This window comes from Falco peregrinus, chromosome 5 (genome assembly GCF_023634155.1).
Source record: "Falco peregrinus isolate bFalPer1 chromosome 5, bFalPer1.pri, whole genome shotgun sequence".
NCBI lineage: Eukaryota > Metazoa > Chordata > Aves > Falconiformes > Falconidae > Falco > Falco peregrinus.
In genome coordinates, this window is record NC_073725.1 from 46,439,697 (window position 1) to 46,463,990 (window position 24,294).

Genomic DNA, 24,294 nt, shown 5'->3' on the forward strand with positions numbered 1-24,294 from the left:
CAGTCAGCATTTTTCTTTGGTGCCCTTGAATACTGGACCATCCCCAGGGGAAAACAATGTTGTTCTGTCAGCAAAGTACATAGCCCATGCAAGCATACCAGGTTGGCCCAGAGAGAGCTTCCTGGCCATCGCTGTGGGCTAGCTTGCTTCTCTGCACCTGCCAAATTTCTCTGGTGTTAGAAGTGAGATAACGTCATTCCAACTTTCTAGCCCATAGCTCAAAAAATGTAGAAATTTACATCTCGATTTCAAAATCAGGGTTTATATGGAGTAGATATTTAGGAGAGGGAAGAATTTTTGTGTGGGTCTGTTGCCAAGTTTAGAAGTACGGTGCACAGGAGTTTGGTATTGTCATCCAGGGCAGCAGGGCAGGTTCTTATGAAAAGTAAAAGGTTGGAGGCCCCCTCAGAGCACCACCTGAATGGATGAAAGCAGGTCTTTGGAAATGGCAACAAAGCATGTAAGGGAGAAAAGGCAGATACTACAAATGACAGAAACTGCAGGTAAGGAGATGTGTGAACAAATATGTGGAAACTATTTTTTTTTAATTGGGTGAGCTGAAATGCAAAGATGCTAGAAATACAGAGTACAATAAAATGCAATGCAGAGTTTTGTTATTCACTTCTCTTAATTTAGATTTAAATTACTTTTATCAGCAAAGAGGCTGCTAAAATTGAAATTGGGAAGGTAAAAAAATAATAGGTCTAACAGGTCTGGGGGATTTCTGATAAATGCTGGGGTGAATATGTATTGAGTCAAAATAAGAGTCAAAATGTATGTATTATATAAACCTGTGAGAGTCTAATATGCATAAACTAAATAGTGAGACTTGGTGGTTAGAATAGCAAGCTGAAGGGCAAATGCCCCAACCCCTTACATATACACTGTGAGAAATCTAGAAGCATTAAAAAAAAATAATAAAAAAAAATATATTTTCATGAGACCTCAATGAAGATCTGGGAATGTGAAATTTGGGGGAAATAAAGGACAAGGAATACCTTTGCCTGTATGCTTCGTGTTACTTCAAAAAGTGGTCTAGAAGACATCAGTTTGAAAATCAACCACTTTCAAAATAGGTTAGGTTTCACATATATGCCCTCCCACAAGCCCCTCCTTAGCATGTTTATTCTTGACAACCGCAATTTCCTCTTTTTATTTTAATTCTGATTTTTTTCTCAGCTTAATATTTTATATATAACATGAGAAACTTCTTGCAAAAATGCTGTCTTGGTGGGTTTTTTTCCTCTCTTCAGTTTATTGTAGTTGATATGATTTTAGGAGTAATTAGTACTATATACAGAAAAACCTGTCAGAAAAGTCACTGTTCAGTGGATATAGAGGAGGACTGAGTATGAAACTCAGTATTCTTCTGGAGACTCTGGTAAATCCTTTCCCCTGTTTTGTTAATAATAGCTCATACACCTGCAGGTTTCACTTTGAGTTTCTTGTTTGAATAAAATCAAATAAAATAAAAATAAATTCAAATAAAATAAAAGGAATTGAAATTATTGTGGAGCAGAATCAAAGAGGAGGAGAGTGGATGGACACTGGTTTGCAGTTCAATGTTTTGGGGACTCGTTTTACTATCTTTTGCTTTTCTAGCTCTTTCCAAAATCCCCCATGAATCTGGAGAGTTCTCATATCAGTTTAAAAGATCATTCAGTGTGTTTTAACATAAAAATATTTTCAGGGTATTTGGTGATTATGATGATTTTGTCTTCCTAAACCCATCACAAATTCAAGAGGGGGGGGAAAAAAAAAAAAAAAAAAAAAAAAGAGAGAGACCAGTATGGGCAATGGCTTGGTGACAACATGGCTTTATCACTCTGATGATGATGATGGATGTCTGTTCATTGAAAGTGACGCCTGAAAGGGACATTGACATATTTCCTTCTCAAATTATATGTTCAGGCCTTCCCCCTTCCCACATGTGCTTAAGGTCAAAAAAACCCCCTAGTATTAAACGTCATTTACTTGAATTGATAAGGACAATTCATCAGTGACTAACTCAGCCCCAATTTACAGTGGAAATTCTTACAGAATTCTTTGCACATTGCTTTTTCATAGGATTACATTATTTTTCTTATGAATCAAATGTGTCTGGAGATTCAGAAAATCATGTAATTGCAAATAAAGAAGCTCTAAATTTATTAGAACCTGTAAAAATTGTGTAATTTGTTGAGTGTGTTGTATAATGCAATATTCAGTTCTCTTGCCTTTTTTTGTTAACTACTGAAGAGAGTTCTTAGGGGTTTTTTTGCCTTTTTAGGCAATTCTTACTCCTCCTTTTGATAATGTCTCCTGGTTGTAACTCAAGAGTAATTTTTTTACCACTTTTATATTTCTGTTCTGGAAAAATACAGCAAAGCAGGATTTCAATTTGTCAGAGGAACCGCTATGAAGACTTTTTCCTGAAAGTAGATCTAGCCAGTGGTTAAGAAGACCCACAAAAACATACAAGGGCTAGAGCTGATAAGATTACCCCAGCAGATGCTTTGTTCTCCTAAATCAGAAAACAGGAAAAACATAAAATTACTCAGTACTATTTAAGCACCGATGAGATACTTGTCAGTATGAACTGCAGCTCTATTTTTTGTCACATAACAACTCTGACTTGACTCTGCCTAATCAAATAAATGCCATTTTATTTATCCTTTTTATGAAAATCGATTTTCCAAGTGCCAGGTGTGTAGGAAGCTATACAGCTGTTGATTCAAATAAATCAATTAAGAGTCAGTAATCATTTACCCAACCAGTATACTGTTGAATCTACAGAAGTGGAGTTTTATAGAGAAAGCTCTGTATGATACATACAGAGTGAGCCATCCAGTGTGGTTTGTCACCTGGAAATGAAGCAGGTAAGGTGACTTTAGCTCTCCATTCACTCAGTCATGTGTGATGTGTGTTCTGTGTTACACAGGCATAGCTGTACCATCTCCACTGTTGGGGTAGGGATACCCTCAGCCCTGCCAACCACATCCTATTAAAATGTTTTTAACAGAATCCGGTTCTGAAATCTTTAAATCTTTGATTTGTGGGATTTGAGAGGACTGTGAAAGTTCAAAGTCCAGTTCCTGGTTGCCTGTGCCTGGTTTAGTTACACCAGCTACAAAAACAGTCTAAAGCAGGTAGAATATGCCCCGAGCCTGACTGATGAAAGCTGTGCATGCCTTCACCTAATGAATTCTGGTGTTTGAGATAACACAGGTGGTAAGAGGGCAAGTGGAAATTAGGGTGGTCTTGCTTATGTAGATGCCAGAAATACCAAGAATGCAAAGGAGGCAGAGCAGCTCAGATTGCTTCAGTATTAACTGTCATGTTCAAGACATGCTACCAAGTAATTCTCAGACAACAGATACTGACTGTAGTGGTTCAGTGGCCTTTTATCATTTAACTATGGGATAGTTCTGTGACTCAAGATGCTCTTTTAAAGGAAAAGCATTAAGATTGAAGAACAGGATACTTGCTGGTCTTTATAGTCGTTAGAGTTGTTCCTGTCCTCAGTTGATTGCTTTCTTTCATCAGGTTGGTCCTCATCCTGTAAGGTGCTGTGGTGAGTTGACTGTGGGAGGCCACCAAGCTGCCCTATCATTCCCCCCTCCTCAGCAGAACAGGGGGAGAAAATACAATGGAAAAGCTCATGGGTTGAGATGAGGACAAGGGAAAACACACACCAATTACTGTTGAGCAAAACAAGCTCAACATAGGGAAATTAATTTAATTTATTACCATTTACTAAGACAGTAGGATAATGAGAAACAAACACAAAATTAAAAACATCTTTACCCCACCCCTCCCTTCTTCCCAGGCTCAGCTTCACTCCCAACTCTTCTACCTCTTCCTCCCTCAAGCAGTGCAGGGGGACAGGGAATGAGGACTGTGGTCAGTGCGTAACTGTCTCTGCCGCTTCTATTTCCTCACACTGTTTCCCAGCTCCAACATGGCACCCTCCCATGGGAGACAGTCCTTCATGAACCTCTCCAACCTGGGACCTTCACACAGGCTGCAGTTCTTCAAGAACTGCACCAGCAGGGGTCTTTTCTACAAGGTACAGTCCTTCAGGAGCAGACTGCTTCAGCATGGGTCTCCCACAGGGTCACAGATCCTGCCGGAAAACCTGCTCTGTGCGGGCTCCTCTCCACAGGCTACAGTTCCCACCAGGAGCCTGCTCCAGCATGGTCACACCATGGCCTGCAACTTCCTTCAGGGCATGTTCGCCTGCTCTGGTGCAGTGTCCTCCACAGACTGCAGTGTGGATATCTGCTCCAGCATGGTCCTGTACGGGCTGCAGGAGAACAACCTTGGCTGCGGGGGAATCTCTGCTCTGGCACCTGGAACACCTCCTCCCCACCTTCTGCACTGACCTTGCTGCCTGCAGGGCTGTTCCTGTCACGTTTTCTCACTCCTCTCTTACAGCTGCTGCACAGCATTTTTTACCCTTAAATATGTTGTCACAGAGGTGCCACCAGTGTTGCCGATGGACTCGGCTTTGGCTAGCACCAAGTCCATCTTGGAGCCAGCTGGAGCTACTGTCTCTCTCTGACATGGGGGCTGCTCTGGGTGTCTTCTCACAGAAGCCACCCTGCCAGCCCTCTCACTTCCAAAACCCTGCCATGAAAACTATGTGCACTAGGTGCACATAGACCTAGCGAACCAATGAGACTACTCACATGTTTAAAGTTTGAACCCTAGTTTTATGCTATCTGTACCAGAGTTTTCAATCACTTGGAGGCTTGAGCATATTAAGAAAATGTTTATAGTTCTTGTCTCTGGCAGTGCTCCATGTCAGAACCCTTCTACACTACTTCTGTCCCTGCAAAGGAATAAATGCATGAGGAAGAGGAAGAGGGTTATTGCAGAAGCTGTATCTCCCCAGTAACTTGGTGTGTGGTGCTGTCCTCACACCCCCATCTTGTGACAAGAGCCACCATTTACCGTCATGCAGCATGTATCCATTTTCCTTGTCTCAGTGCTCTCCCTCAGATGTCTTGAGGTTAGGTAAGACTGGAGTTCTCTCAGTGCACTAGTATTTGAAAGAAAATTGGGAGAAATACTGAGACAAAAAGTTGGTCATGTACCTAACCATAACCAGGTCCTGCACTAGATAACACCTAATAAACTCTTCTTGTATTAGTCACCTAAGCCAAAGAAATGCTTTCAAAATGAAGCATTCAGGAATTTCCCAGCCTCAAACTCTGTTTCCCTCTTCATCTCTCACTAGCTACATTTCTTTGATGTTTAAAATACAACCATGGTTTGTTAGCTAGTGACTACCTATGAAATGTGAATAATACAAGGAGGTTGTTGGAACTCGTAATGAGTGTAGAACCTAAGCGTGTGTTTCAGTATGTACAGGATTGACATTCTGATCTGTTAGTAGTTATTTCTAAATTATGGGTAGAGGTTTTTGCAAGTTGTGAACAGTTGTTTTGAAGTTAATTGAGAACATACTATAAAAGAACATTGCCTATTCTCTGGTTTTGACCATTGCTGGCTTTGAAATGAACTCATGATGATTCCTTTTCTGTGGATTTTTTTCTTTCAGATGGAGCAAACCTGTGATGATATAGATGAAATGTTCAGCAATTTACTTGGGGAGATGGACATGCTGACCCAGGTAGATAATTCTTTTTTCCATCAAGATTAGAAAAATAGCTATTATGCTTTAGAGAAAAGAGGCAACTTTTCTACATTTTTCATGTACTTCCACTCTGAATAAATACAGATACATTATTTTGAAAAACTTTCAACTAAATTTCTCTGCTTGACACTGAAAACAAGTGGCCTGAAGAATACAGTAGTATCAGCCCCAGCTAGATTGTTAAAGGGAGCTAACTGCTTATGGAAGATGCTTTCTCAAAAAAAACCTGAATAAACAATTTAAATTCCTCTGGGCTTGGTCCCAAGAAATTGAAAGTTACTGTCAAAACAGGAAGAGTTTGAATAAGAATCTTCAGGTACAAATGCTTTGCATACATGGGTAAATGGGATGTAGCCCGAGTGTCAAATGTAAACTTTGAAAATGAAAGCAACTTTTCAATATATGCATAAGAGTGATCTTTAGATATGGCAAAATACTAAGTTACAGCTAGGGTGGCATTCAAGAATATATAGAGACATTACAGCCAATGCAGACTACTCTCTTGAGAGGAAACTATAAAATAGCATGAGCCTGTTTCTAAATCTATAGTCATGGAGTACTTCCTGCAAAACCTGATGAAAGGAGAATTTTTGTGTCTTAAAAAAAAAAAAACAATCCCAAAAGTCAGTACATCTGTTGTACTTTAATAGATGGATGCTTGTGGATTCTGTGGGAGTCTGACTGCTTACGTCCTCTGTTTTATGGGGTCTTCCCTCTTGGTGAATCCCAGTGCTTGCCGAATTAAATACCAATAAACCTGAGCCACAGAATAAGAATTACGCTTATACTGTGTGAAATCCAAGATTTGATGTGACATTCTTGGCTGTCAAATCCTTACTTTGCCCCTTGGTAGCCTTTCTGCTTTTTAAGGGCTTTTTATAACTGTGCATGCTTATTTGAGAGAGAGAGAGGGAGGGTTTTAGGGTAATTTTGTTTCATTATTATGCCTTGAAGTTCAACAAAAGACTGCTTGTGATAAATTTCACCTTCTCAGATTGGACACAGCACTGTTGGGAGTGCAGGTGATGGGGACAGAGTAAGAGTAACCCTCTTCTCTCTCTACACTCGGTGCAGTACTGGGTGGGATGGAACATGTTCCTAAGACGGAGACTGACTACTCCTCCCCCTCTCTAAAGTGCTGGCATCCCCTCTTACCCCAGCATGGTGTGGGAGAAGGATACAGGCATATCTGAAAGCCTGTAGACTTTCAGTTTACAGACCTGCCTCTGTTAATTTCTTTAGACTTTTAATTTCCAAAATGAGACTGTAGATAGCTTTTCACCCTTTTTCACTAATCTGTCTGTTCCTAAAGTAAGAGTAAATGATAGGAACACACAAAGGTGCCTTCACATTGCGTAACAAGGCTGAAAAAGAAATGCAAATTCAAAATTGCACTTTTCTGATATTTCTATGACCTAATTTTAAACTTTTTAGCATTTTGTTTTCCCTTTTATTTCCCTTTGCATGTACTTTCGTTTTTTTCCTGCACTTTTATGGCCATTATGAGATGTTACGACTTGTTAGATTAGTAATGAAAGTATTTCCTTTATGGTGTTGAAGTCATTTTCATCAATACATTTTGTGCCCTCTCTTTTATAGTTTTTTTTTCCTTGGGCACTGTAAAACTCTCTCGTGCTTCATTTCTCCCTCTTCCCATATTTATACTGTGTCTATTTTTATGAGAGTCAGTATTAACACAGAAACAGTGTTTAAAGTTATCACTGCTTTGGTTTCCAGCTCTATATAACTTCAGAAGAAACCAACTTGTCCTGGGTGGGAAATAGGTGAAAAGAGCTGCCAAGAAAAACATTTGCATTAATTTTAATGGAAAATGCTTCTCAGTTTCAGGCAACTCTGAGAAATGTAAATGCCTCTGGTACAAATTGAGTATGAGCACAAGTAGACAAACATCTCACAGGGGTGTATGAACAAGGGTATAGCTTGTAGGCTATATGAAGTAATCCTTCCGTTCTGCACAGCATCGGTAAGACCTCAACCGGGAAACTGTCCAGTGTTAGCACTGCATTTTGAGGAGAAGGAGGGTTGACTGGGGAAAATCCAGAGGAAAACAATGGGAATGATGAGAAAGAAAAGAAACATAACCTATAAGAAAAGATTGATTGAGGTTGTTTAGTCTAGAGGAAACTGATAATCTTGAAATACATCAAAGGCAGCATCAGAGCAGAAAGAAGTACTTGGTTCCTCGTGTCCATGGAGAGTAGGGCAACAGGGAATTGTCTTCAGCTGTAGCAAAGGAAGTTTAGGATGAATATCACAAGAAAGATTTGATGGCAGGAATAGTAATCTCAATAATGAAGCAGTGGAACAAATTACCAGAGGTGATAGTGGAATTTATCTAATAGGAAGCTTTTTAATCAGGTTAAGTATACATTTTTCAGGTATGACCCAGGTGTAAGTGACTTGCTTTGGGATGGGTGCATGGTCTAGGCAGATCCTTGGAATTTCTTCCAGTCTTGTCCACACTGTTTGCTTATTAGAGCTATCATCTTCCTCACTGTTGAAGGGAGAATGTATCTTTTTCTATCTCCACTGTCTGTGCTTTTCCTGACTTGTGAAGCACTGGTTCCCTGCCTGCTTCCTAAACAAGCCAGAAACTAGGAATTCTCTATCTAACTATGCAGATTTGCAGTTTACATTGCTAACAGCAGCATGTTGTGTTGTTTTTTGGGTGGTTTGTTTTTGTTTTTTTTTTTTTGCAAACGGCATGAGAAAGCAACAGATAGGTTCTATATTAGTAAATAAAGCACTCTGGAGCAAACAGCATTGCACAGCTCAAATGTATACACAGTTAAACTCTTTCAACACCCTCGCTCTGCTCCCCCTTCAAACAAACCACCAAAAACTAAAAATCAGTCTGGCTTTTCCCACTGTCTCTATTAGAAACAGCTCTAGCCTCTGTTGTTCCCCACACTGAGCCTGGGTGTTGCCTAATGAGTTGCAGTTGGCATGGGTCAACATTGTATTGAGAAGCATGCAAACCATCAAAACACTTGGCATAATTGAGACAGTGCTTGAACCCTTGTCCCGGTCCTATTTAGTTTACCAGTCTATGCATAATCCCAGAAACTAGTGTGTGTCAGTCTGTTCCTTGCAGAAAAATCAATTCAGTTAGACAAATCCAGGTAATTGATTTACAAATATTAATGTTTGTAGTAGTAATTATGTCATCAGATGCCTGTTTTTTTTCTTCTACCTTAACAGAGTTTAGGAGTGGAGACTGTACAACCTGCATCCCCCAAAGTGTCCAATGATGAATTTAGCTTTACAGTTGGGTTTAAAGATTTAAATGGTAAGTAACTGAATGGACTTTCTCATGCTTTTCATGCTTATTTAAAATACCTCACAGCAACAAATGAGAAGAAAAACTTTAAACACCCTTGATCCAAAAAAACCCCAAAACACCACCAAAACAAAAAAACCTGTTTTGCTGGGGGGAGGGGGGCGGGGATATATTTATGTGTCTCAATTCAGGAAGCTTCGGAGGGGCCAACTTTTTTTTAGGGACGTTGCTCAGTCTTAGATAGGAGTCAGAAGTTAGACTTTTAAAAATGTCTGAGAGTAGAGGAAAACAAAAATCAGAAGTCCCCCAAACAACTTGCAAAAACGCAACCTTTTTAATGTAAGTATTTAACTTAATAGAAGCAAGGTTCCTCAGTGTGAGGTCAGAGCTACATGAACACTTTTGTCTGATGGAAGTATTGGCTTCAACTGCTTCCACTTTATGTTGCTTATTCTCATTCTGGTTTACACTGTTGCTTTTGCTTGTACAGCTGCTTGTTGAGGCTGTGTGACAAACCAAATGAGAAAATTTATTTGAGTTATTATTAAATATATATATAAAATATATATTATATATTTAATAATCCCTTTGGTTTTGTTTGTTTTGGGGTTTTGTTTTTTCTTTTTACTGCGGGCTGGTTGTTTGCATTTGCCTGAGTTGGTTTTAACCTATGTTTTTATCCCAGAATCAGTTCACTGTTAAGCACCTCATGTCTCTACCAGCAATGAGGGTAGAGGTATGTAAATAGAGAGGATCATAAGCCAACTTTCCCACTGAAAATAAAAGCTTATGAAAATACTCTATTACCGTAACAGGTAAAGCAGAATAAACTTAAGACTGTCTAGTGACACGTTCACACTTAGTATGATGAAAGTTCTATGTTGGACTATGTTAGCATTTTTGACTATCAAGTTCAGCACCCTCCATCCCTTTCCAGAAGGGAAATAAATCCACTTTGTTATTTTTGAATTTTTTTTAAACTAGGTTCTTCAAAGAGATTTAAACCACTGAATCGGTTCGTTCTTAAAGAACCCTTCTCTTCCAGAAGGTTAAATCATCTTACAGGATGTTATTCTACAGGATCTCTTATACCATGTCTAGTTCAAATAACCAAAGAATTGATTGCATCTGAAGTTCCAGTGTAGAATTTTATCTTTACTCTGTCAGAGTGAAAGACAGAAAACAAAAGTTACAGTGTTTTCTATCTGGTTGATAAGATGCTTTTGAAAAGAGACTATCTTATTTGTTCTTTGCTTAAAGATCCTCAAAACCCAGCATATTATATGAGGTATGTCAGAGATGTTGATCACACAATTACTGATGTGCTGCAAATGACACCATACAATTTCTTGTGACTTAGATCTCTCTGATTCGCTTCATGTTAATTTTAGAGTTGTAGAATAGTAGTAGTATGTGAAGATATTCTGGATCTAGGCCTCAATTACATGGTTTGTTATTTACTGTACCAAAACTTGCTAAGCATTTATGTCCCAAAGAAGTAAATAGCCTAATGGGAGCTAATGGAATTTCTTGCATCCATATCACTAAGCATGCACCCAGAAACCTTGCTGGATCAGGACCAGGTTTCATAACATCATGAGGGCCTGAGACTGTATCACTGAAAGAGAAGCTTCCTGTCCTGTTTAATTTGTGTTCATAGAGTTCCTTGTACTCTGAACTTCAGCATGACCAGATTAATGGCTATTCCAAAACCACGTTTGTTTCTTGAACCCATTTAAAGTGTTAAACCTTAATATCTTATACAGTAACCTGCCTTCTGCAATTTAATCTCCACTGAACTGGAAACACAGTGTTTCCATGCTAAAACAGTACATACATGCAAACATAGTGTTATAGTCACTCTGATGTATCTTGTGGTTTTCTTTACAGAATCTCTAAGTGCCCTAGAGGACAAAGACCTGGATGCTTTAATGGCTGATCTTGTAGCAGACATAAATGATGTTGAACAGAGAACTTTACAAGCCCAGAAAACAACTTCTGGCAACCAGCAAAGTACAGTCACTCAGCCTTCAACAGGCTCATGTAGTGACGTTTATTCTGAATCAAGTGTCTATGTTACCATTACTGGACGGTTTGAGGATGACTTGCCCCCTCCACCTCCAGACCCTGGTTTAGACCTTCCACCACCACCACCACCACCTCCTCCTGAGCCACTCACCCAGGTAAGCCTGGGTGGAATCTTTTTCTAAGTCTTCAATAGTTTTTGTAATTTTGCATTGGAACAATAGTGAATATCCCAGGGGGAAACATCTTGGGAAGGTTCTACAGTTATAGTGGGCTCAGCAATTTTACTGCCCATTCCTTCGCCTTTCTAATCATCATTTTGATAGCCCAAGACAGGCATAAATCATTGCAAATGGTTTATATTAACAGAAAACCTGTCACTGAATTTTTTTTAGTAAGTGCTAATCAGTTATTAGCTTCTTGTAGAGAACTTGGCTTTGGCATCAGTGCAAAGCATGGCCAAAGATCCCACCATTTTGGGAAGGGCAGCATAGAGCTATCTTACAGGTTTCCATCAATTCTGATGTTTCTTTTAAAAACTGTCCTTAAGCTAAATAAGCTTTTTCTGTGATGTTATCTGGATGACTTTTATGTGCTTCTGCTTGAAGGTCCAGCAAACGTGGTGATGATACTGTAGTGGCAAAACAAATCTTTTAGCCTGTCAAAGCATTTCTTAAAAAGTTAAATTTTGCTAAAAATTTGCATGTGATAGCCTATTTACTTTGCATAAACATTAAGTAAACATTAAGACAAACATTATGAACACATGAAGGCTTGTCAGATGAGACCTCTGTTGCAGTTTTGTACAATGTGTGAACTCTGTTAACACAGGTCACATGCAGGTGAAGCCTGAGTTACGCTTGCCTAAAAATTTCAGCAGAAAACCTGCCTGCACCACACTCAACCAGTTTGGTTAAGATGCTTTTCCTGCTCCCTGCAGAGAGGTGTTTTGAGATGATAAAGGGGGGGACGCAGTGGGAGAGGCTGTGTATTCTTCCCTCTGTAGAACAGGCAGCCTTACTGTGAAAGCCACTTTTGTCCAACAGCTTCTCTTCAACTATGGAAGCTTTTTTTAGGTTCTGAAAGTTAGCATCTCTGAGCTGTAGCAATGCAGATTTCCATACCTGTGGATCTAAAAACAAAAGAACATGTAAAAACTGATTGTCTGGTATTTATAGTGGAGAATTTGACAACAGCAAAGATGCTTGAAGTCATCTCTTTCAGGTTGTACACCTTACCTTTCATTTCTGATATCTGAAAGGGTGCTAGTATCCAGGGGAAGAAGTGATAAAAGATGTTTAGTTCAGCAAGAGGGTCGTCAGTCAGGAGTACTTTAGTTGTAGTTGAACCTGGGATGAATAAAATAACCTTTTTAGCTCTTTTTTTGCTATGATTCTATGATATCTCTGTAAGAAGGATGTGGTGGCAATGCTTAGTTAGGCCTATTTTCTTGCAAGTGCATCTGCTATGAATTACAGCCTCCTCGGTTTCTCTTAGCCCAAAGACCACTAAAATTACAACTTCAGGGTAGAGAGTGGAGGCCGAAGGTAACACAGGGAAGAATCTTGTGCGGAAGCAGGGCAGGAACTACAGTCATTGACTGGAAGCTGGGGGTGTCTGTGGGTACCATAGTAAAGAATCCTACCCCTTCAAAACAAAGGAAACTGCAAAGGTGCGAGCATGCAACAGGGACAGCAAAAATTAGCAGAGAGGCAAGAAAGCAAAGACAAGACAGTTTTCAATGGAGAGGAGCAGTGATTTAAAGTTGGAAAGAAACAAAACCCTCCAGTAGTACTAACAGTCCAAGGCAGCCCCAGAAACCAGTTACTTGCTGTCCAAAATGTACTTCTCCAACTCCCTATGTGACTGGGGGAGACTACTGGAAGACAGATGGCAAAAATAAATGGTCACAATCTGTAAACCAGTCACAGAGGCAACAGTAGGCACTGGCATCTGGTACATGTACCTAAAACTCTCAGTAGCTCGGGATCCAGAGTCTTCTTGGATCACAGACCTTACTGATATTGAGAGAGGCGTGATACCGATACAGCTGCTTTGTAAAAGAAGAGCTGGGTGAAGCTGAGATTTTTAGGTATCTTACTGTGGCATTCAGCAAAAACTGGAATGAACTTGAGTGCTCTATTTAACTGTGTCTGTGTTAATATGACTAGATCCATTACTAGATTAAAAACCCATGATATCATCCAATTTAAGGAGGTGTTCCTCACAGTAAGTATGCATGCAATAAGAGCTCATATGTGGCAAGTGAAAGAATTCAATTAAATTAATGTAATTAACAGAAAGTTTAAAATTATAAGTGTTATAATTGCAAGCCAAATTTTTCAATAAGATCCTAAAGATTCTAGTTTTCCTAATCCTACTGAGAAGCAAGTTTTCTTCCAAGCCCTGCAGTGCTGTTTCATTCAGACTAGATCTTGCTTCGCCTTCTCTTTTGTATCAGCTGTAATCCATAGGGAAATAGAAGAGTCCAGTTTTCAGACATTCCTGTAGCATTGGAAGAACAGATCATGTATGAGCTGTATAATTGGAAGTGCTGGGCTTGTAAATCAAAGCTTTGGCTGGAGAATGTTAGCTCAAGGAAAGCTGTAACTATGAAGTTTCCCATGACAAGCCTTATGTTCTGGATATAAATAACAAGAAACAACTCTTTTCAAGTAAACACAAATTGCTGACTTTACTTAAGAAGAAGTATATCAAATATCTTCGTGTCTTTTCAGGAAGAACGAGAGGCACAGGCTAAAGCTGACAAGATTAAACTTGCATTGGAGAAACTAAAGGAAGCCAAAGTTAAAAAGGTGAGCCTTAAAACTGTGAAATGCTACCGTAAGAGTTATCAGCTAAGTATCTATTATTCTTCTCAATAATAAAAGTTCTTACTAAAATTCCTAGGCTTTTTCATATTTTGTCTGTAACTTGAGACATCTAAAGATACTCTGTGGAGCTGTCTTGTCATCCACCTGAAGACAAGTCTCTGTGAGAATGCTAGCTCTGAGGGACTTATTTTTAAGAGGACTTGGAAGGCTCTGCCTCTGTTTTTTTCCAATGTTGGGGCAGAGTCTGCTGTTCTGATAGGTTACTTTAGAGAAAGTGGAATGCAGATAAAAACTTTGCTTGCTTATGCTGTGCTGATTCCAGAAGTATTAAACTTTTCTTCTACAGCAAATGTGGATTTTGCTAATCCCAATTAAATTAATGAGGGTTGTCTTGCTAAATCTTTTCACAGCAGTGTAGTAATGTACAAGGATAATAGAAGTTATTTTAGACCAACAAATCAGAAAGTTTCCTGCCACTGTCTGCACAGTGCTGCAGTGTGTCATGTAATTATGCCCACTCATCCTAAGCTAGTGTTCCAGCTGAATGCAACAGAAGCCGCAGATGCTTAGTAACTCTGAAAAGTGGGTGAAGAAGTCATGACCTTTCAGTCTTGCTCAAACAGGAGATGGGAGGTGCTGGAGATCAGAGCCTGCAGGGCTTCCAAGAAGAATTGAAGCTTCCAATAAGTTTGGGGGTGCCCAAACTTGAGATGGTTCCCACAGAGTACTTTACATTCATGTACAAATGCTACTTCTGAGAGAATTTGTTGGGAGGATTTCACCAATGTTGTCTTTAGAAAGCTCAGTAACTAAACTTATGACTACTCATTGGTCACCCTCTTGTCCTTGCAGCATTAGCAATTCCTCTTTGGGAGGAAACATCTATTTTGAAGACTATTTGTTTTCCTCCCATTCTGAATATTTGAAACCATAGGGTAGAAGTAAGGCTTAATCTTCTTGTGGCTTCACTATAATGAAATTACTATTTCTTGAATTCCAAATTGACTAAATAATTGTCAAGGAAACTAGTCTTCTCTCTCTTTTACCAAAAGCGGATGGCAGAAGCCAGGGAGGATGGTGAAAAGGAAATTCACAGCCCTGGCTTTCAGGAGAGCAGACTTTGGCTTCTTCAAAAATCTGCTTGAAAGAGTGCCTTGGTTAATATTCAAGGATCGCTTCCTCCAAGCTCTAGAGAGTTCCATCCCAATGAACAAAGGGCCACAAAGATGATTAAGGAACTGGAGCATCTCTCCTATGAGGAAAGCTGGGACTGCATAGCCTAGAGAATACAAGGCTCCAAGGAGGTCTCGGCAATCTATAGAAACATGTGAATGGAGTGTGCAAAGAGGATGGAGCCAGGCCCTTTTCAGTAGTGCCCAGTGACAGGACCAGAGGTAGTGGACACAAACAGAAACGTACGAGATTCTAACTGAACATCAGGAAACACTTTTTCACTGTGAGGGTGGCTGAGCACTGGCACAGGTTGCTGGGGAATTTGTAGAGTCTCCTCCCTTGGAGATACTCAGAAACCATCTGGACATGGTCCTGGACAATGGGCTCTGGGTGGCCTCGCTTGAGCAGGGGATTGGACCAGGTGACCTCCAAAGGTGCCTTCAAATCTCAACCATTCTGTGACTCCGAAGATGGAAGATGCATGTTTTTGAGCAGTCAGCTATAACCAGACAAAATGCTCTTCCCCGCCCCCAGATATTGTGTAGATTATGCGTGTACAACATTTCTTTTTTTCTGTAATCTGCCCTATGGTTCAGTTGCTTATTTTAGAGAGGCAGCTATTTACAAGGGTTGGAATCAAAGTGAGTTCACATTTTTTGTTAGATTTGCTTTTACTTTTCAGAGATAGTGTAGTTTTTTTCTTGGGGATCATCACTTCGTGCTTTGACCTGATCTTTAACAGAGATTGTCTCTATAATACCAAAGCTTCTTATGCACACATTTTAGAATAAGGAGCTATTTAAAGAACACTGTGTGGAGAAGTCCTCCCAACTCACCAGTTCCAGTTTCCATATACATGTACAGATCCTGTAGACAATTTTCTTTTGTTTCCAGCACTAATGAAGCATTTTAAATACTTTCTTTATAATGTATTTTCAGTTCTTTATCACGTTTTACATACTTCAGCATTTTCTTGCATTGTTCCCTGCTGAAAAAAAGTTCACACTTTCTCATTTAACAAGTACTTCACAATATGAAGAAATAGTGAGTGTCATAGGTTAATTTGGTCAGTGTAAGTAACCCATCTGCTTGCTTATTGGTGGGTGCTGGACTACTGCCCATCTTAGTACAATACAATTTCATATCTGTTGGCATAGCAAGATTCTTTCATTCTTTTTCTCATTTAAAACTAAGTTGTCCGCGTTTCTAGCTTGCATTAAGGACACTCTGTCCTTTTGTACTTGGTTTCCCTATCAAGCATTTTCCTTAATGGCACATCTAGTAGATTTAGAGAAGAGATTAACTTCTGCTTTTTCTCCATAGCAATTTCACCTTTCCTGAAGTCATGTACAGGGCTCAATTTTCTCCTTTTGAGAAGAGGTCTTTATTTTGGTGGCAATATAATGTGAAAGCTTCCAAGCTGTTTTATTCCCTCAGCTCCCTGTGGGACAGTGTGCCTTTGAATCTGTAATAACCTTCAGCCTTAATCTTTCTTATCTGTGTTAGCAAATTCAGACTAGACTTTTACTTGTTTCTGAAATTAACTGACTCTTCTGTGACTCTGTACTCAGCTTGTTGTCAAGGTGCACATGTACGATAACAGCACAAAGTCACTAATGGTGGATGAGCGTCAGGTGACACGGGATGTTTTAGACAATCTCTTTGAGAAAACCCATTGTGACTGCAACGTCGACTGGTGTTTGTATGAAATGAACCCAGAGCTGCAAATAGGTAAGTGGTGTAGTGACAGAGTGTATAGCAAATAGATGTAGTACATCCTATGCTATTGGTAGTCTTAAAAAATAATTAATAACATTTCTCCTACCCACGTGTCCACTGGTGTTCGTTGGAACATGAGAGTCTTTAAGCTGAGGGATGATGCAGATGTAGAAGGCTTCTTGCCCATCACCATTTCCATTATTCTATTTCACACAAAATGAAGGAGCCATGTGAATTTCACTGTTTGTCAAGGCAGTGACAGACTCAAACACATCAGTACTCCACTCTGCTCTTCGAAGAGAGGATGCAGCGGTGAAGTGTTGTCCAGCAGGTTGTTATATACTGGCCAAACAGATGCTGTAATTAAACAAGACTGACTGAGAAGCGTTTCAGTCATTTCTAATGCTTTCCACTTGTGATAGTTGTTTTCTTAAGTGTAGTTGTGAACAGGGTATTGCTCTTTGAGGAGACTGCAGCTCTGCTGGTGGAACCTGATGATTTAGGAAGTAACTAATGTGGCCACCAGGTCCCTAGGAAACAGCTGTGCAAATCTAATGTATTGTTTTCTGCAACTTAATGAGTTTTGCTTCAGAAAGGCTTCAAGGCCTGGTTAAGAATGGAGTATTCTCTAATTATGAGTTATTTCAGAACCATTTTATTGTCCAGGCTGCAAAGGTATTTGCCACAAAAGGAAAAGGAAAATTGCTACAACTTTCTTTGGGGGTTGCATTTGACCTAGAGAAACAGGCAATTGTCAGCCTTTGGCATTTTCAGTTTACAGTCTTCCAGCAGAGATGTAAAAATGGACAAAGAAAGTTAAATGTCAATATTGCACTTTAAAAGACCCCCAGGAATAGTCATCCTGCTAAAGTAAAACAAAGAAATGTAAAAATAGCTGGAAAAAGCCTGACTGGAAAAAGCATGAGCAAGGTGATACTCATCTATTTGTAGGAATGACAGAGACATTAACTGCCAATCTGTTCTTTCTACTCTATTAGGATGATACATGAAGCAACATTGCTGCATTCTTTTGTACCTTCTTATCTTAACTAACAAAAGACTGGAAATGTCATTAGACCCTAGAAATGTCACAAATATCACTTTGAATAATTTCAGAGTCTTTTCTTGTCTTGGAAAATTGCTCCGTCTGGTCTAGTGTGACTTGGGAGAATACGTCTGAGTGTTAGGATGACAGCATATAAACAGATTCGTTTTTTGAGTCTCCATGATCATTACAAAGAATATACTTGTGTTTCTTCATAATCTGGGTAGACATTTTGGATTCCCCATTGTACAATTAAAACTGAAGGTTTCAGGGAGATCATGTGCTACAAAAACCGGGGTAATGGTTAGACTTTTTTTTTTTTTAAAGTAAAAATTACTTGTGTTACTGTAGTGTCAGCTAAAGCTAGGTGCTTTGGGTTAGCATTAGGGTATTTGTATAGTAAGGAACTACTCTCATAGTGAATAAAAATGATTGTAAAAACCAGGACAGAAGAAGAGCAGGAAAGGAAATAAATCAGTAGTTGGTTCAGGAAAAAAGGAAAAGTCTATGAACTCCTGGTGCAGAGGTCTATCATCAGGCCCAAATCAGCTGCGAATGGAGCTTTTTTGTTTGCAGAAGGGAATTTTGATATGGATGGAATGGTATGTATTCTTTCTTCTGCTTCCAGTGCACAGCAACATGCAGTTAATTTTGTTCAAAATCAAAACAATGTGAACTATTCTTTATTCTTGTCAGTATACTTCTTGGCAGTTCTAGATAGCTCCGTTACTATCAGCATACCTAGAAGACAGGCTTTCCTGCACTTTCCCTTTCTGTCTGTTTTCCATGTTACTATTCAAGAAAATAAAACTATTTTTAAGAAGCAAATCTAAGCAGCAAATACTTCAGGCTGAACTGAAAGTCCAAGCTAGTTCTGTATCATAAGATCCTTGACCGAGTGTCTTATATTGTTATTTTGAAAGACAATCATTGCAAATAAAATAAACTACAGTTTTAGATTAATTGCATGTTAAATATCACAAATAATCACAGTTAGTGAGATGGTGATATAACACTGAGCTGTACATACCAGCATGTGTTTTGCAATAGAGTATTGCCTTATGATAGGCATCCAGACTTGACACTTCTTTTGTAACAATAATTATAAAAATGACCCTCCTGAGGATGGTCATATCATACTTTTTATTTTAGAAAAGCCTGGTACTGCAAATGAACAAACAAAAGTATATGTGGGAAAAGTTAGTATTAAAAAACTAGTGTTACAACCTGAGAATTATTTTATGGCAATCCTGGACTGTAAGATACTGTTTATGCTTCAAACCGTTACTTAGGTTTTATATAATGCTTTATAGTTCCAGTACATTGCACAAGTATCAGTTGCTAAATGAGAAGGGTTACATTGCTTGTGTTGTTAAAAGTTACTGTCCACGTGAACTGGCCCTGAAGCTAATCTCATTTTGTGAGTATAATTAATTCACAAAATTTAGTTTTGATGGGACATACTGAACCCTTGTCAAAAGTAACAAGAAGTGTTAAAAAAAGCCTACAAAATGTATGCTCTGTTATCTCCACTTACACCAGGCTAGTCTAGGCTATTGCAAGAGGTGATCACCACAGAACACTGAAATGAGAGTACAGCTGTTCACAGGAAATGGCCAGAATCATACTGAAAATTGAAGCTGGGTTAATTCCCTCCCCCAATACTGAATTTGTAGAAAATTTCATTTTGGATCCTTCCAAAATTACCTGGCAAATTACGCTCAATTCCTTTCCCTTCCACAGGGGCTTTATGTGACTGTTCAGCTACTTTATACAAGTGAAACTGCAGAAGAAGAGATTGGAGTCACATAACCTTAGCATACCCTGTGGCTTTCCTGGGTGGAGGATATGGGTTCAGATTATCTCAGGAAGGGAGAGAACTGACACTAGGTCTCCCACATCTCTGGTGAGGTTTTTAAGAAACCAGTGTATCTTCACATCAGTTCTCAGTCTGTCTTCCTGTTTCCTCAGTTTTGCTATTTCTGTTTTTAAATACAGTTGTTTGAAACAAACATTTTTTTTTTTTCATTGCATAGAATTCTTCCTCCTGACAAAAAGAAATTTTTCATTTGTTTCAGTAAGTAAAAAATCAAGGAAATAAGTTTTTCTGATTATTTTTTCCCCGATTCAGTAGCCAAAGTGAATATATAACCCTCCTCCTAATCATACTGCAAACCTTAAAAACCAAAAGCAGAAAGCCACTGAGAGACATGGGTGTAACCAGCTGCTCCTAGTGGGTCACTGTTTCCATCCTTGGCAGTCTTCAGGCCACAGCACAGAGTTGCAGAAGGAATCCAGGAGCATGCCAAGGCTACAGAGGGCATGTTCTGCAACTGATTTGCCCTTCCACATGACACTATTTTCATGTGGTTTTGCTCCCTTCTGTGCAGTGGAAAAGAGTGCTGGACTGTCTAGCTCAGAGTGAACATCAGATAATGATTACATTCTTATACAGGAATTTCTGCAGCCTCGGGAGAGGGGAGAGAGAGTTTGAGTGTCTTATGTTACCTGTTCTGTCTCTTCAGAAAGGTTTTTCGAAGACCATGAAAATGTTGTTGAAGTGTTATCAGACTGGACTCGAGACACTGAGAATAAGGTTCTGTTTTTGGAAAAAAGTGAAAAATATGCTTTATTTAAAAATCCCCAGGTAAGCTAACATGGTATTCAGCTAAGAGTCTAAAATGATGTCATTGAGTCTGTATGCTGCCTATTGCATTATTAGTTCGCTTTCAGCTCTGTCCATTCAGAATTAGAGAAAGCAAAACTTGTAATTTCAATGAAAAAAAGCCCAGTACATTGAATGCAAGGATCTGAAAATTAGGGCTTTCTGTTCTTTTCTGATACTGTTCTAAAATCCTGTCTGCAGTGGTAAAAAATGAAGCATGTAGTTCTCTGCTGGTACAAGCTGTTGCTTAGGCACAGCTCTCAGAACTGGGGTGAGATGGAACAGCTGTAAAAACCTGGCCTTGTCATTATTACAGTTTCTCCACTATTTCTAATGATGAAGATCAACGTTTCCTTGAAGGCCCAGTTTTTGCCAATTTTATGTGAAACCTCATAGAGAGAACGTTGAGTACTACAGAGAGTTTATCTGGATTTCATTTAGACTGGGGAGAAGAGTTGGGTGAACAGTGACTTGTGCACACTAACTTTGCAAAAGGAGGATCTGCTCACTGAATTGCATCAAATTATTCAGGATAGGTCTATACACAGATCATTTATTTATTGTGATAATGTGGTCAAAACTGTATTTACAAACACCCTGGCACATACAGTTGATGGATTCTGAGGCACTAGATCTTTTCCTCTCGTCATTAGCTTGCTGAGCATCTGGTTTGTTCCTGAGGGCAGCAAGAGAAAAATGAGCAATTCAGCATTGCTGAAAAAATGAGTTAAATATATAAATTGGCAGCAAAGCTCACCAAGCTGCTCATTAGGAAGTTTGTTTTCTTTTAGAATGAGCTAGTGTTTCGAATAAAACCTGCAGAGAGAAAGTTTCCTTCATTGACATAACAAGTATCTTCAGTCAGGGAAAGAAAACTTGTTGTGTAGTGTACATGGATTGATGTGATTTTAATAAGAAACAGCAAAGCCAAGTTTGGAAGTAAAACGTACACGATGGCTCAATGTCATACTTCCTAATGCACATAAACATACCTAGCAGTAGAGGTTCAATTGCACATTTGATTTTTATCACTAGTGGTGTTATTTGGGCAAACGGCTTACATCAAGGCTGTGATCCTCCCATAGGAAGTAAACCTTTGATGAAGATTCTGGGCATTTTGATTGCAGTGAACTTTAGAAATAAATATGACTTAAACCAAAACCAGAATGAGTGTGTTGCTCTGTCCTCCCATCTCAGGACATGCTCAGCTTGATCTGGACATGTCTGTAGTCCTTGAGCTTCAGTCTCTCTGTGATAAGCTCTAAAATGAACAGCCTAAGGAAACTGGATCAGTTGCAGCTATCACACTACTGAAATATTTTGCCAGTAATAAAGCCTAGCCATCTGTCAGGCTTAGTAAATTCAAACATTGTGAGACAGGCAGAATAGTACAGTCCTATCAATGGTTTGTGCTTTTGGCAGAAAATTACAGTATTGTACAGACAGAGCTCACACTACATAATGAAACATGGTCAAATACATGATCTCGAGTGAGACCCTGAAAAGGTAAACCAAGTGGAAATGCTGAGTTGGTGGGGGGCAGGGTGTATGATAACCTAACTACCTAGGAAAACTGGTGTAACCAATGGGAAACCGAAATCCAGTGCTCTGATACTCTGTTCTCAGTATGTTCAGCCTCCTCCTAGCTCGGTCAAGGTTGCCTCATAAACTCGTTCTGTGAGCGCAGAAATAGCAGAATGCTTTTTTTGACACAGCCTGTGGTGGTCATGCAGCAGCAGTTGGATTCCTTGTTGGTCTTACTTAGTGCTCATTCTGTTGGAGGTTGTCTGTGGAGATCTCACAGTTACTTTTCTGCAGATATTTTTCTGGAAAAAAAAAGTGGCCAGGTGCCTACAACTTATTCTTAGACAAACTAGTGATACAAAATTTTCATTGTAGAGGTTTGATGCAATTAAATGCTTAAAAATTAAATATTGTAAAGATATCCAGATGCATTGCTAAAACAAGTAGGCCTCTGGAGAAGGTCTGTGACCTGTGCCTGATATTCATTGTTTCTTTCTGTGAACTAGTTATATGCCTGGTATAGATTAAACAACAATTAATTAAATGTGTTTCATTTTCTGGGGAGGAACTGAGGTTTTGAAACACAGGATTTATCCTCTTTGTGCTGGCAACATGCTGCTCAGCTAATGCCAGTGGCTTTTTTTGAAGATTGTCATTCTTGTCATGCAGTACTCTTTTTTTCTGCAGCTTTGTCTCTGAAGACAATTTTTTAGGGTTATTTATTAAATTAACACTTATTAAAGTGTTATTTTTTAAAATACATTTTAGAAAGAAGTATCTGCAAAATCGTCAGGTATTCCCCTCTTCATGAAGACAGGCATACTTTTGCCCTTTTCCTCACCATGATATAATTTACCCTACAGCGAACTCACAGTAGAAGACTGTTCCACTATTCCATGAATGGTATCAGCGACTCATCTACAGAGATGAAGCATCACAGGTCTATGACTAAGGACTGAAACAAAAATACATAATGGTACATGTGCAAATAACATAGGAGAGGTGATGCTTTGTCATGTGGCTGAGTAATGCTATGCTAGACTCTTGAAAGGAAAGATTGTCAGGTCTCAACAGTTCTTTTCAAAAAGCTCAAAGAAGAATTCTCAGCTAAAAGAGACTAAAAAAGAAAAATGTAGGAAATTAATTTGCTTCATTTAAACAGGGTTTTTTGTAAGGGGCAGCTGAATCTAAATTTGACTGTAAATGCTGCTTACACTCTTAGAACACTATTTGATTTTTGCTTGCATGGATTTTGATTTCCTTTGTTTCTCTCTTGCTGATACAAGCAGACAGGATAAATTCAAACGTGCATGTGGGGTTTTTTGTTTTTTACTATTGGGGCAGTATTTGTGAAAATTAATGAAAATCTGTACAGCGAGTACTTTATGCTTCTGCTCCCTTGTATGTAAGCCAAAAGCAAGAGCTGTACCTTCCAATGGAGAGCCCATAGGCTGAATTGGCGTTGTATTTCTTCCAAAAAGCAAGAGTACTAAACAGCATGAGAAGGAGATGGAGTAAGAATTTTTAGTATCTTTCATAATTGGACAGCTATAATGAGTTTTATGCTTAAATATTTTGAAGTCAGTAAAATTGGGCTAGTATCCACCAGGTGATACTTTTGTTCTTTACCACTTTGACCACCTTTGTGAATCAAGGTTTCTCTTTTGTTTCCACTGTTACCCAGTGAAGGAAACACAGAAGGGTGGTAGGGAACCCAATTGCTGGGTGTGCTGGCAAATGTGCAAAAAGAGAGAAGTGAGAAAAACGGAAGTGTTTTTCTCTGTAGTCCCTCAGTTTCTCTATTAGTGTATCTCAGACCATGGTATAGTTTCAAGAAGATGCTACTTCAATAAATACTTCTCTTTTTCTGCCTTGGGACTGTAACACAGAAACAGTCTTTAAATATTTGAACTGTTTTGCAGGTGACTTTTAACCAGCATATTGTTTGCTCTTAGCTGCATCATAGCCTATGTATGTCTTTCATTTGTTCTGTGTTCCCCCCTCTTTGATGCTGAAGACACCATCCTCAAGGCATGAAAAGTCACCTGTAGTGATTTCTTCAAACATTATAAAATCAAGTGAACAGAGTTGAAAATCAAGTTTTTGGGGCATCAAAGAGCTTTGCCTTCAGCTTAATTTATTTATTTACTTTTGTGATTTTCATAGCAATCATACGTGTCCTCTAATATTTCTAATGTGCATTTTTTTAGGGGACACATCATGTTACAGGTTGCAAATATGGCTATGTTCTGGGTTGTTTTTTTCTGCACAAAGCATGCTGCATTCAGTACGCGGTTGCAGTGGGCTGAAATGGGATGTGAGCTGGCCAGTTCTCAGCCCGTTCTGGGCGCAGGTTGGATGAGCATA

The 24,294-nt window shown here is 39.1% G+C and overlaps 1 protein-coding gene across 2 annotated transcripts in view; it reads left to right on the forward strand.

Annotated features, from left to right (window-relative positions):
* Nucleotides 1-24,294, forward strand: part of APBB1IP (amyloid beta precursor protein binding family B member 1 interacting protein) — a 67,208-nt gene that overhangs the window by 11,555 nt on the left and 31,359 nt on the right. Inside the window, exons 1-7 of one of the 2 annotated variants that reach the window (XM_013296416.3) lie at nucleotides 4,031-4,048; nucleotides 5,546-5,617; nucleotides 8,864-8,951; nucleotides 10,833-11,125; nucleotides 13,706-13,783; nucleotides 16,546-16,705; nucleotides 20,264-20,385. In XM_013296416.3, the coding sequence (XP_013151870.3) occupies nucleotides 5,546-5,617; nucleotides 8,864-8,951; nucleotides 10,833-11,125; nucleotides 13,706-13,783; nucleotides 16,546-16,705; nucleotides 20,264-20,385 (813 nt within the window). In that variant the 5' untranslated portion in view covers nucleotides 4,031-4,048. Of the gene's footprint in view, nucleotides 1-4,030; nucleotides 4,049-5,545; nucleotides 5,618-8,863; nucleotides 8,952-10,832; nucleotides 11,126-13,705; nucleotides 13,784-16,545; nucleotides 16,706-20,263; nucleotides 20,386-24,294 lie in introns of those variants that run through there. The other variant, XM_055803373.1, reaches the window with a different exon arrangement.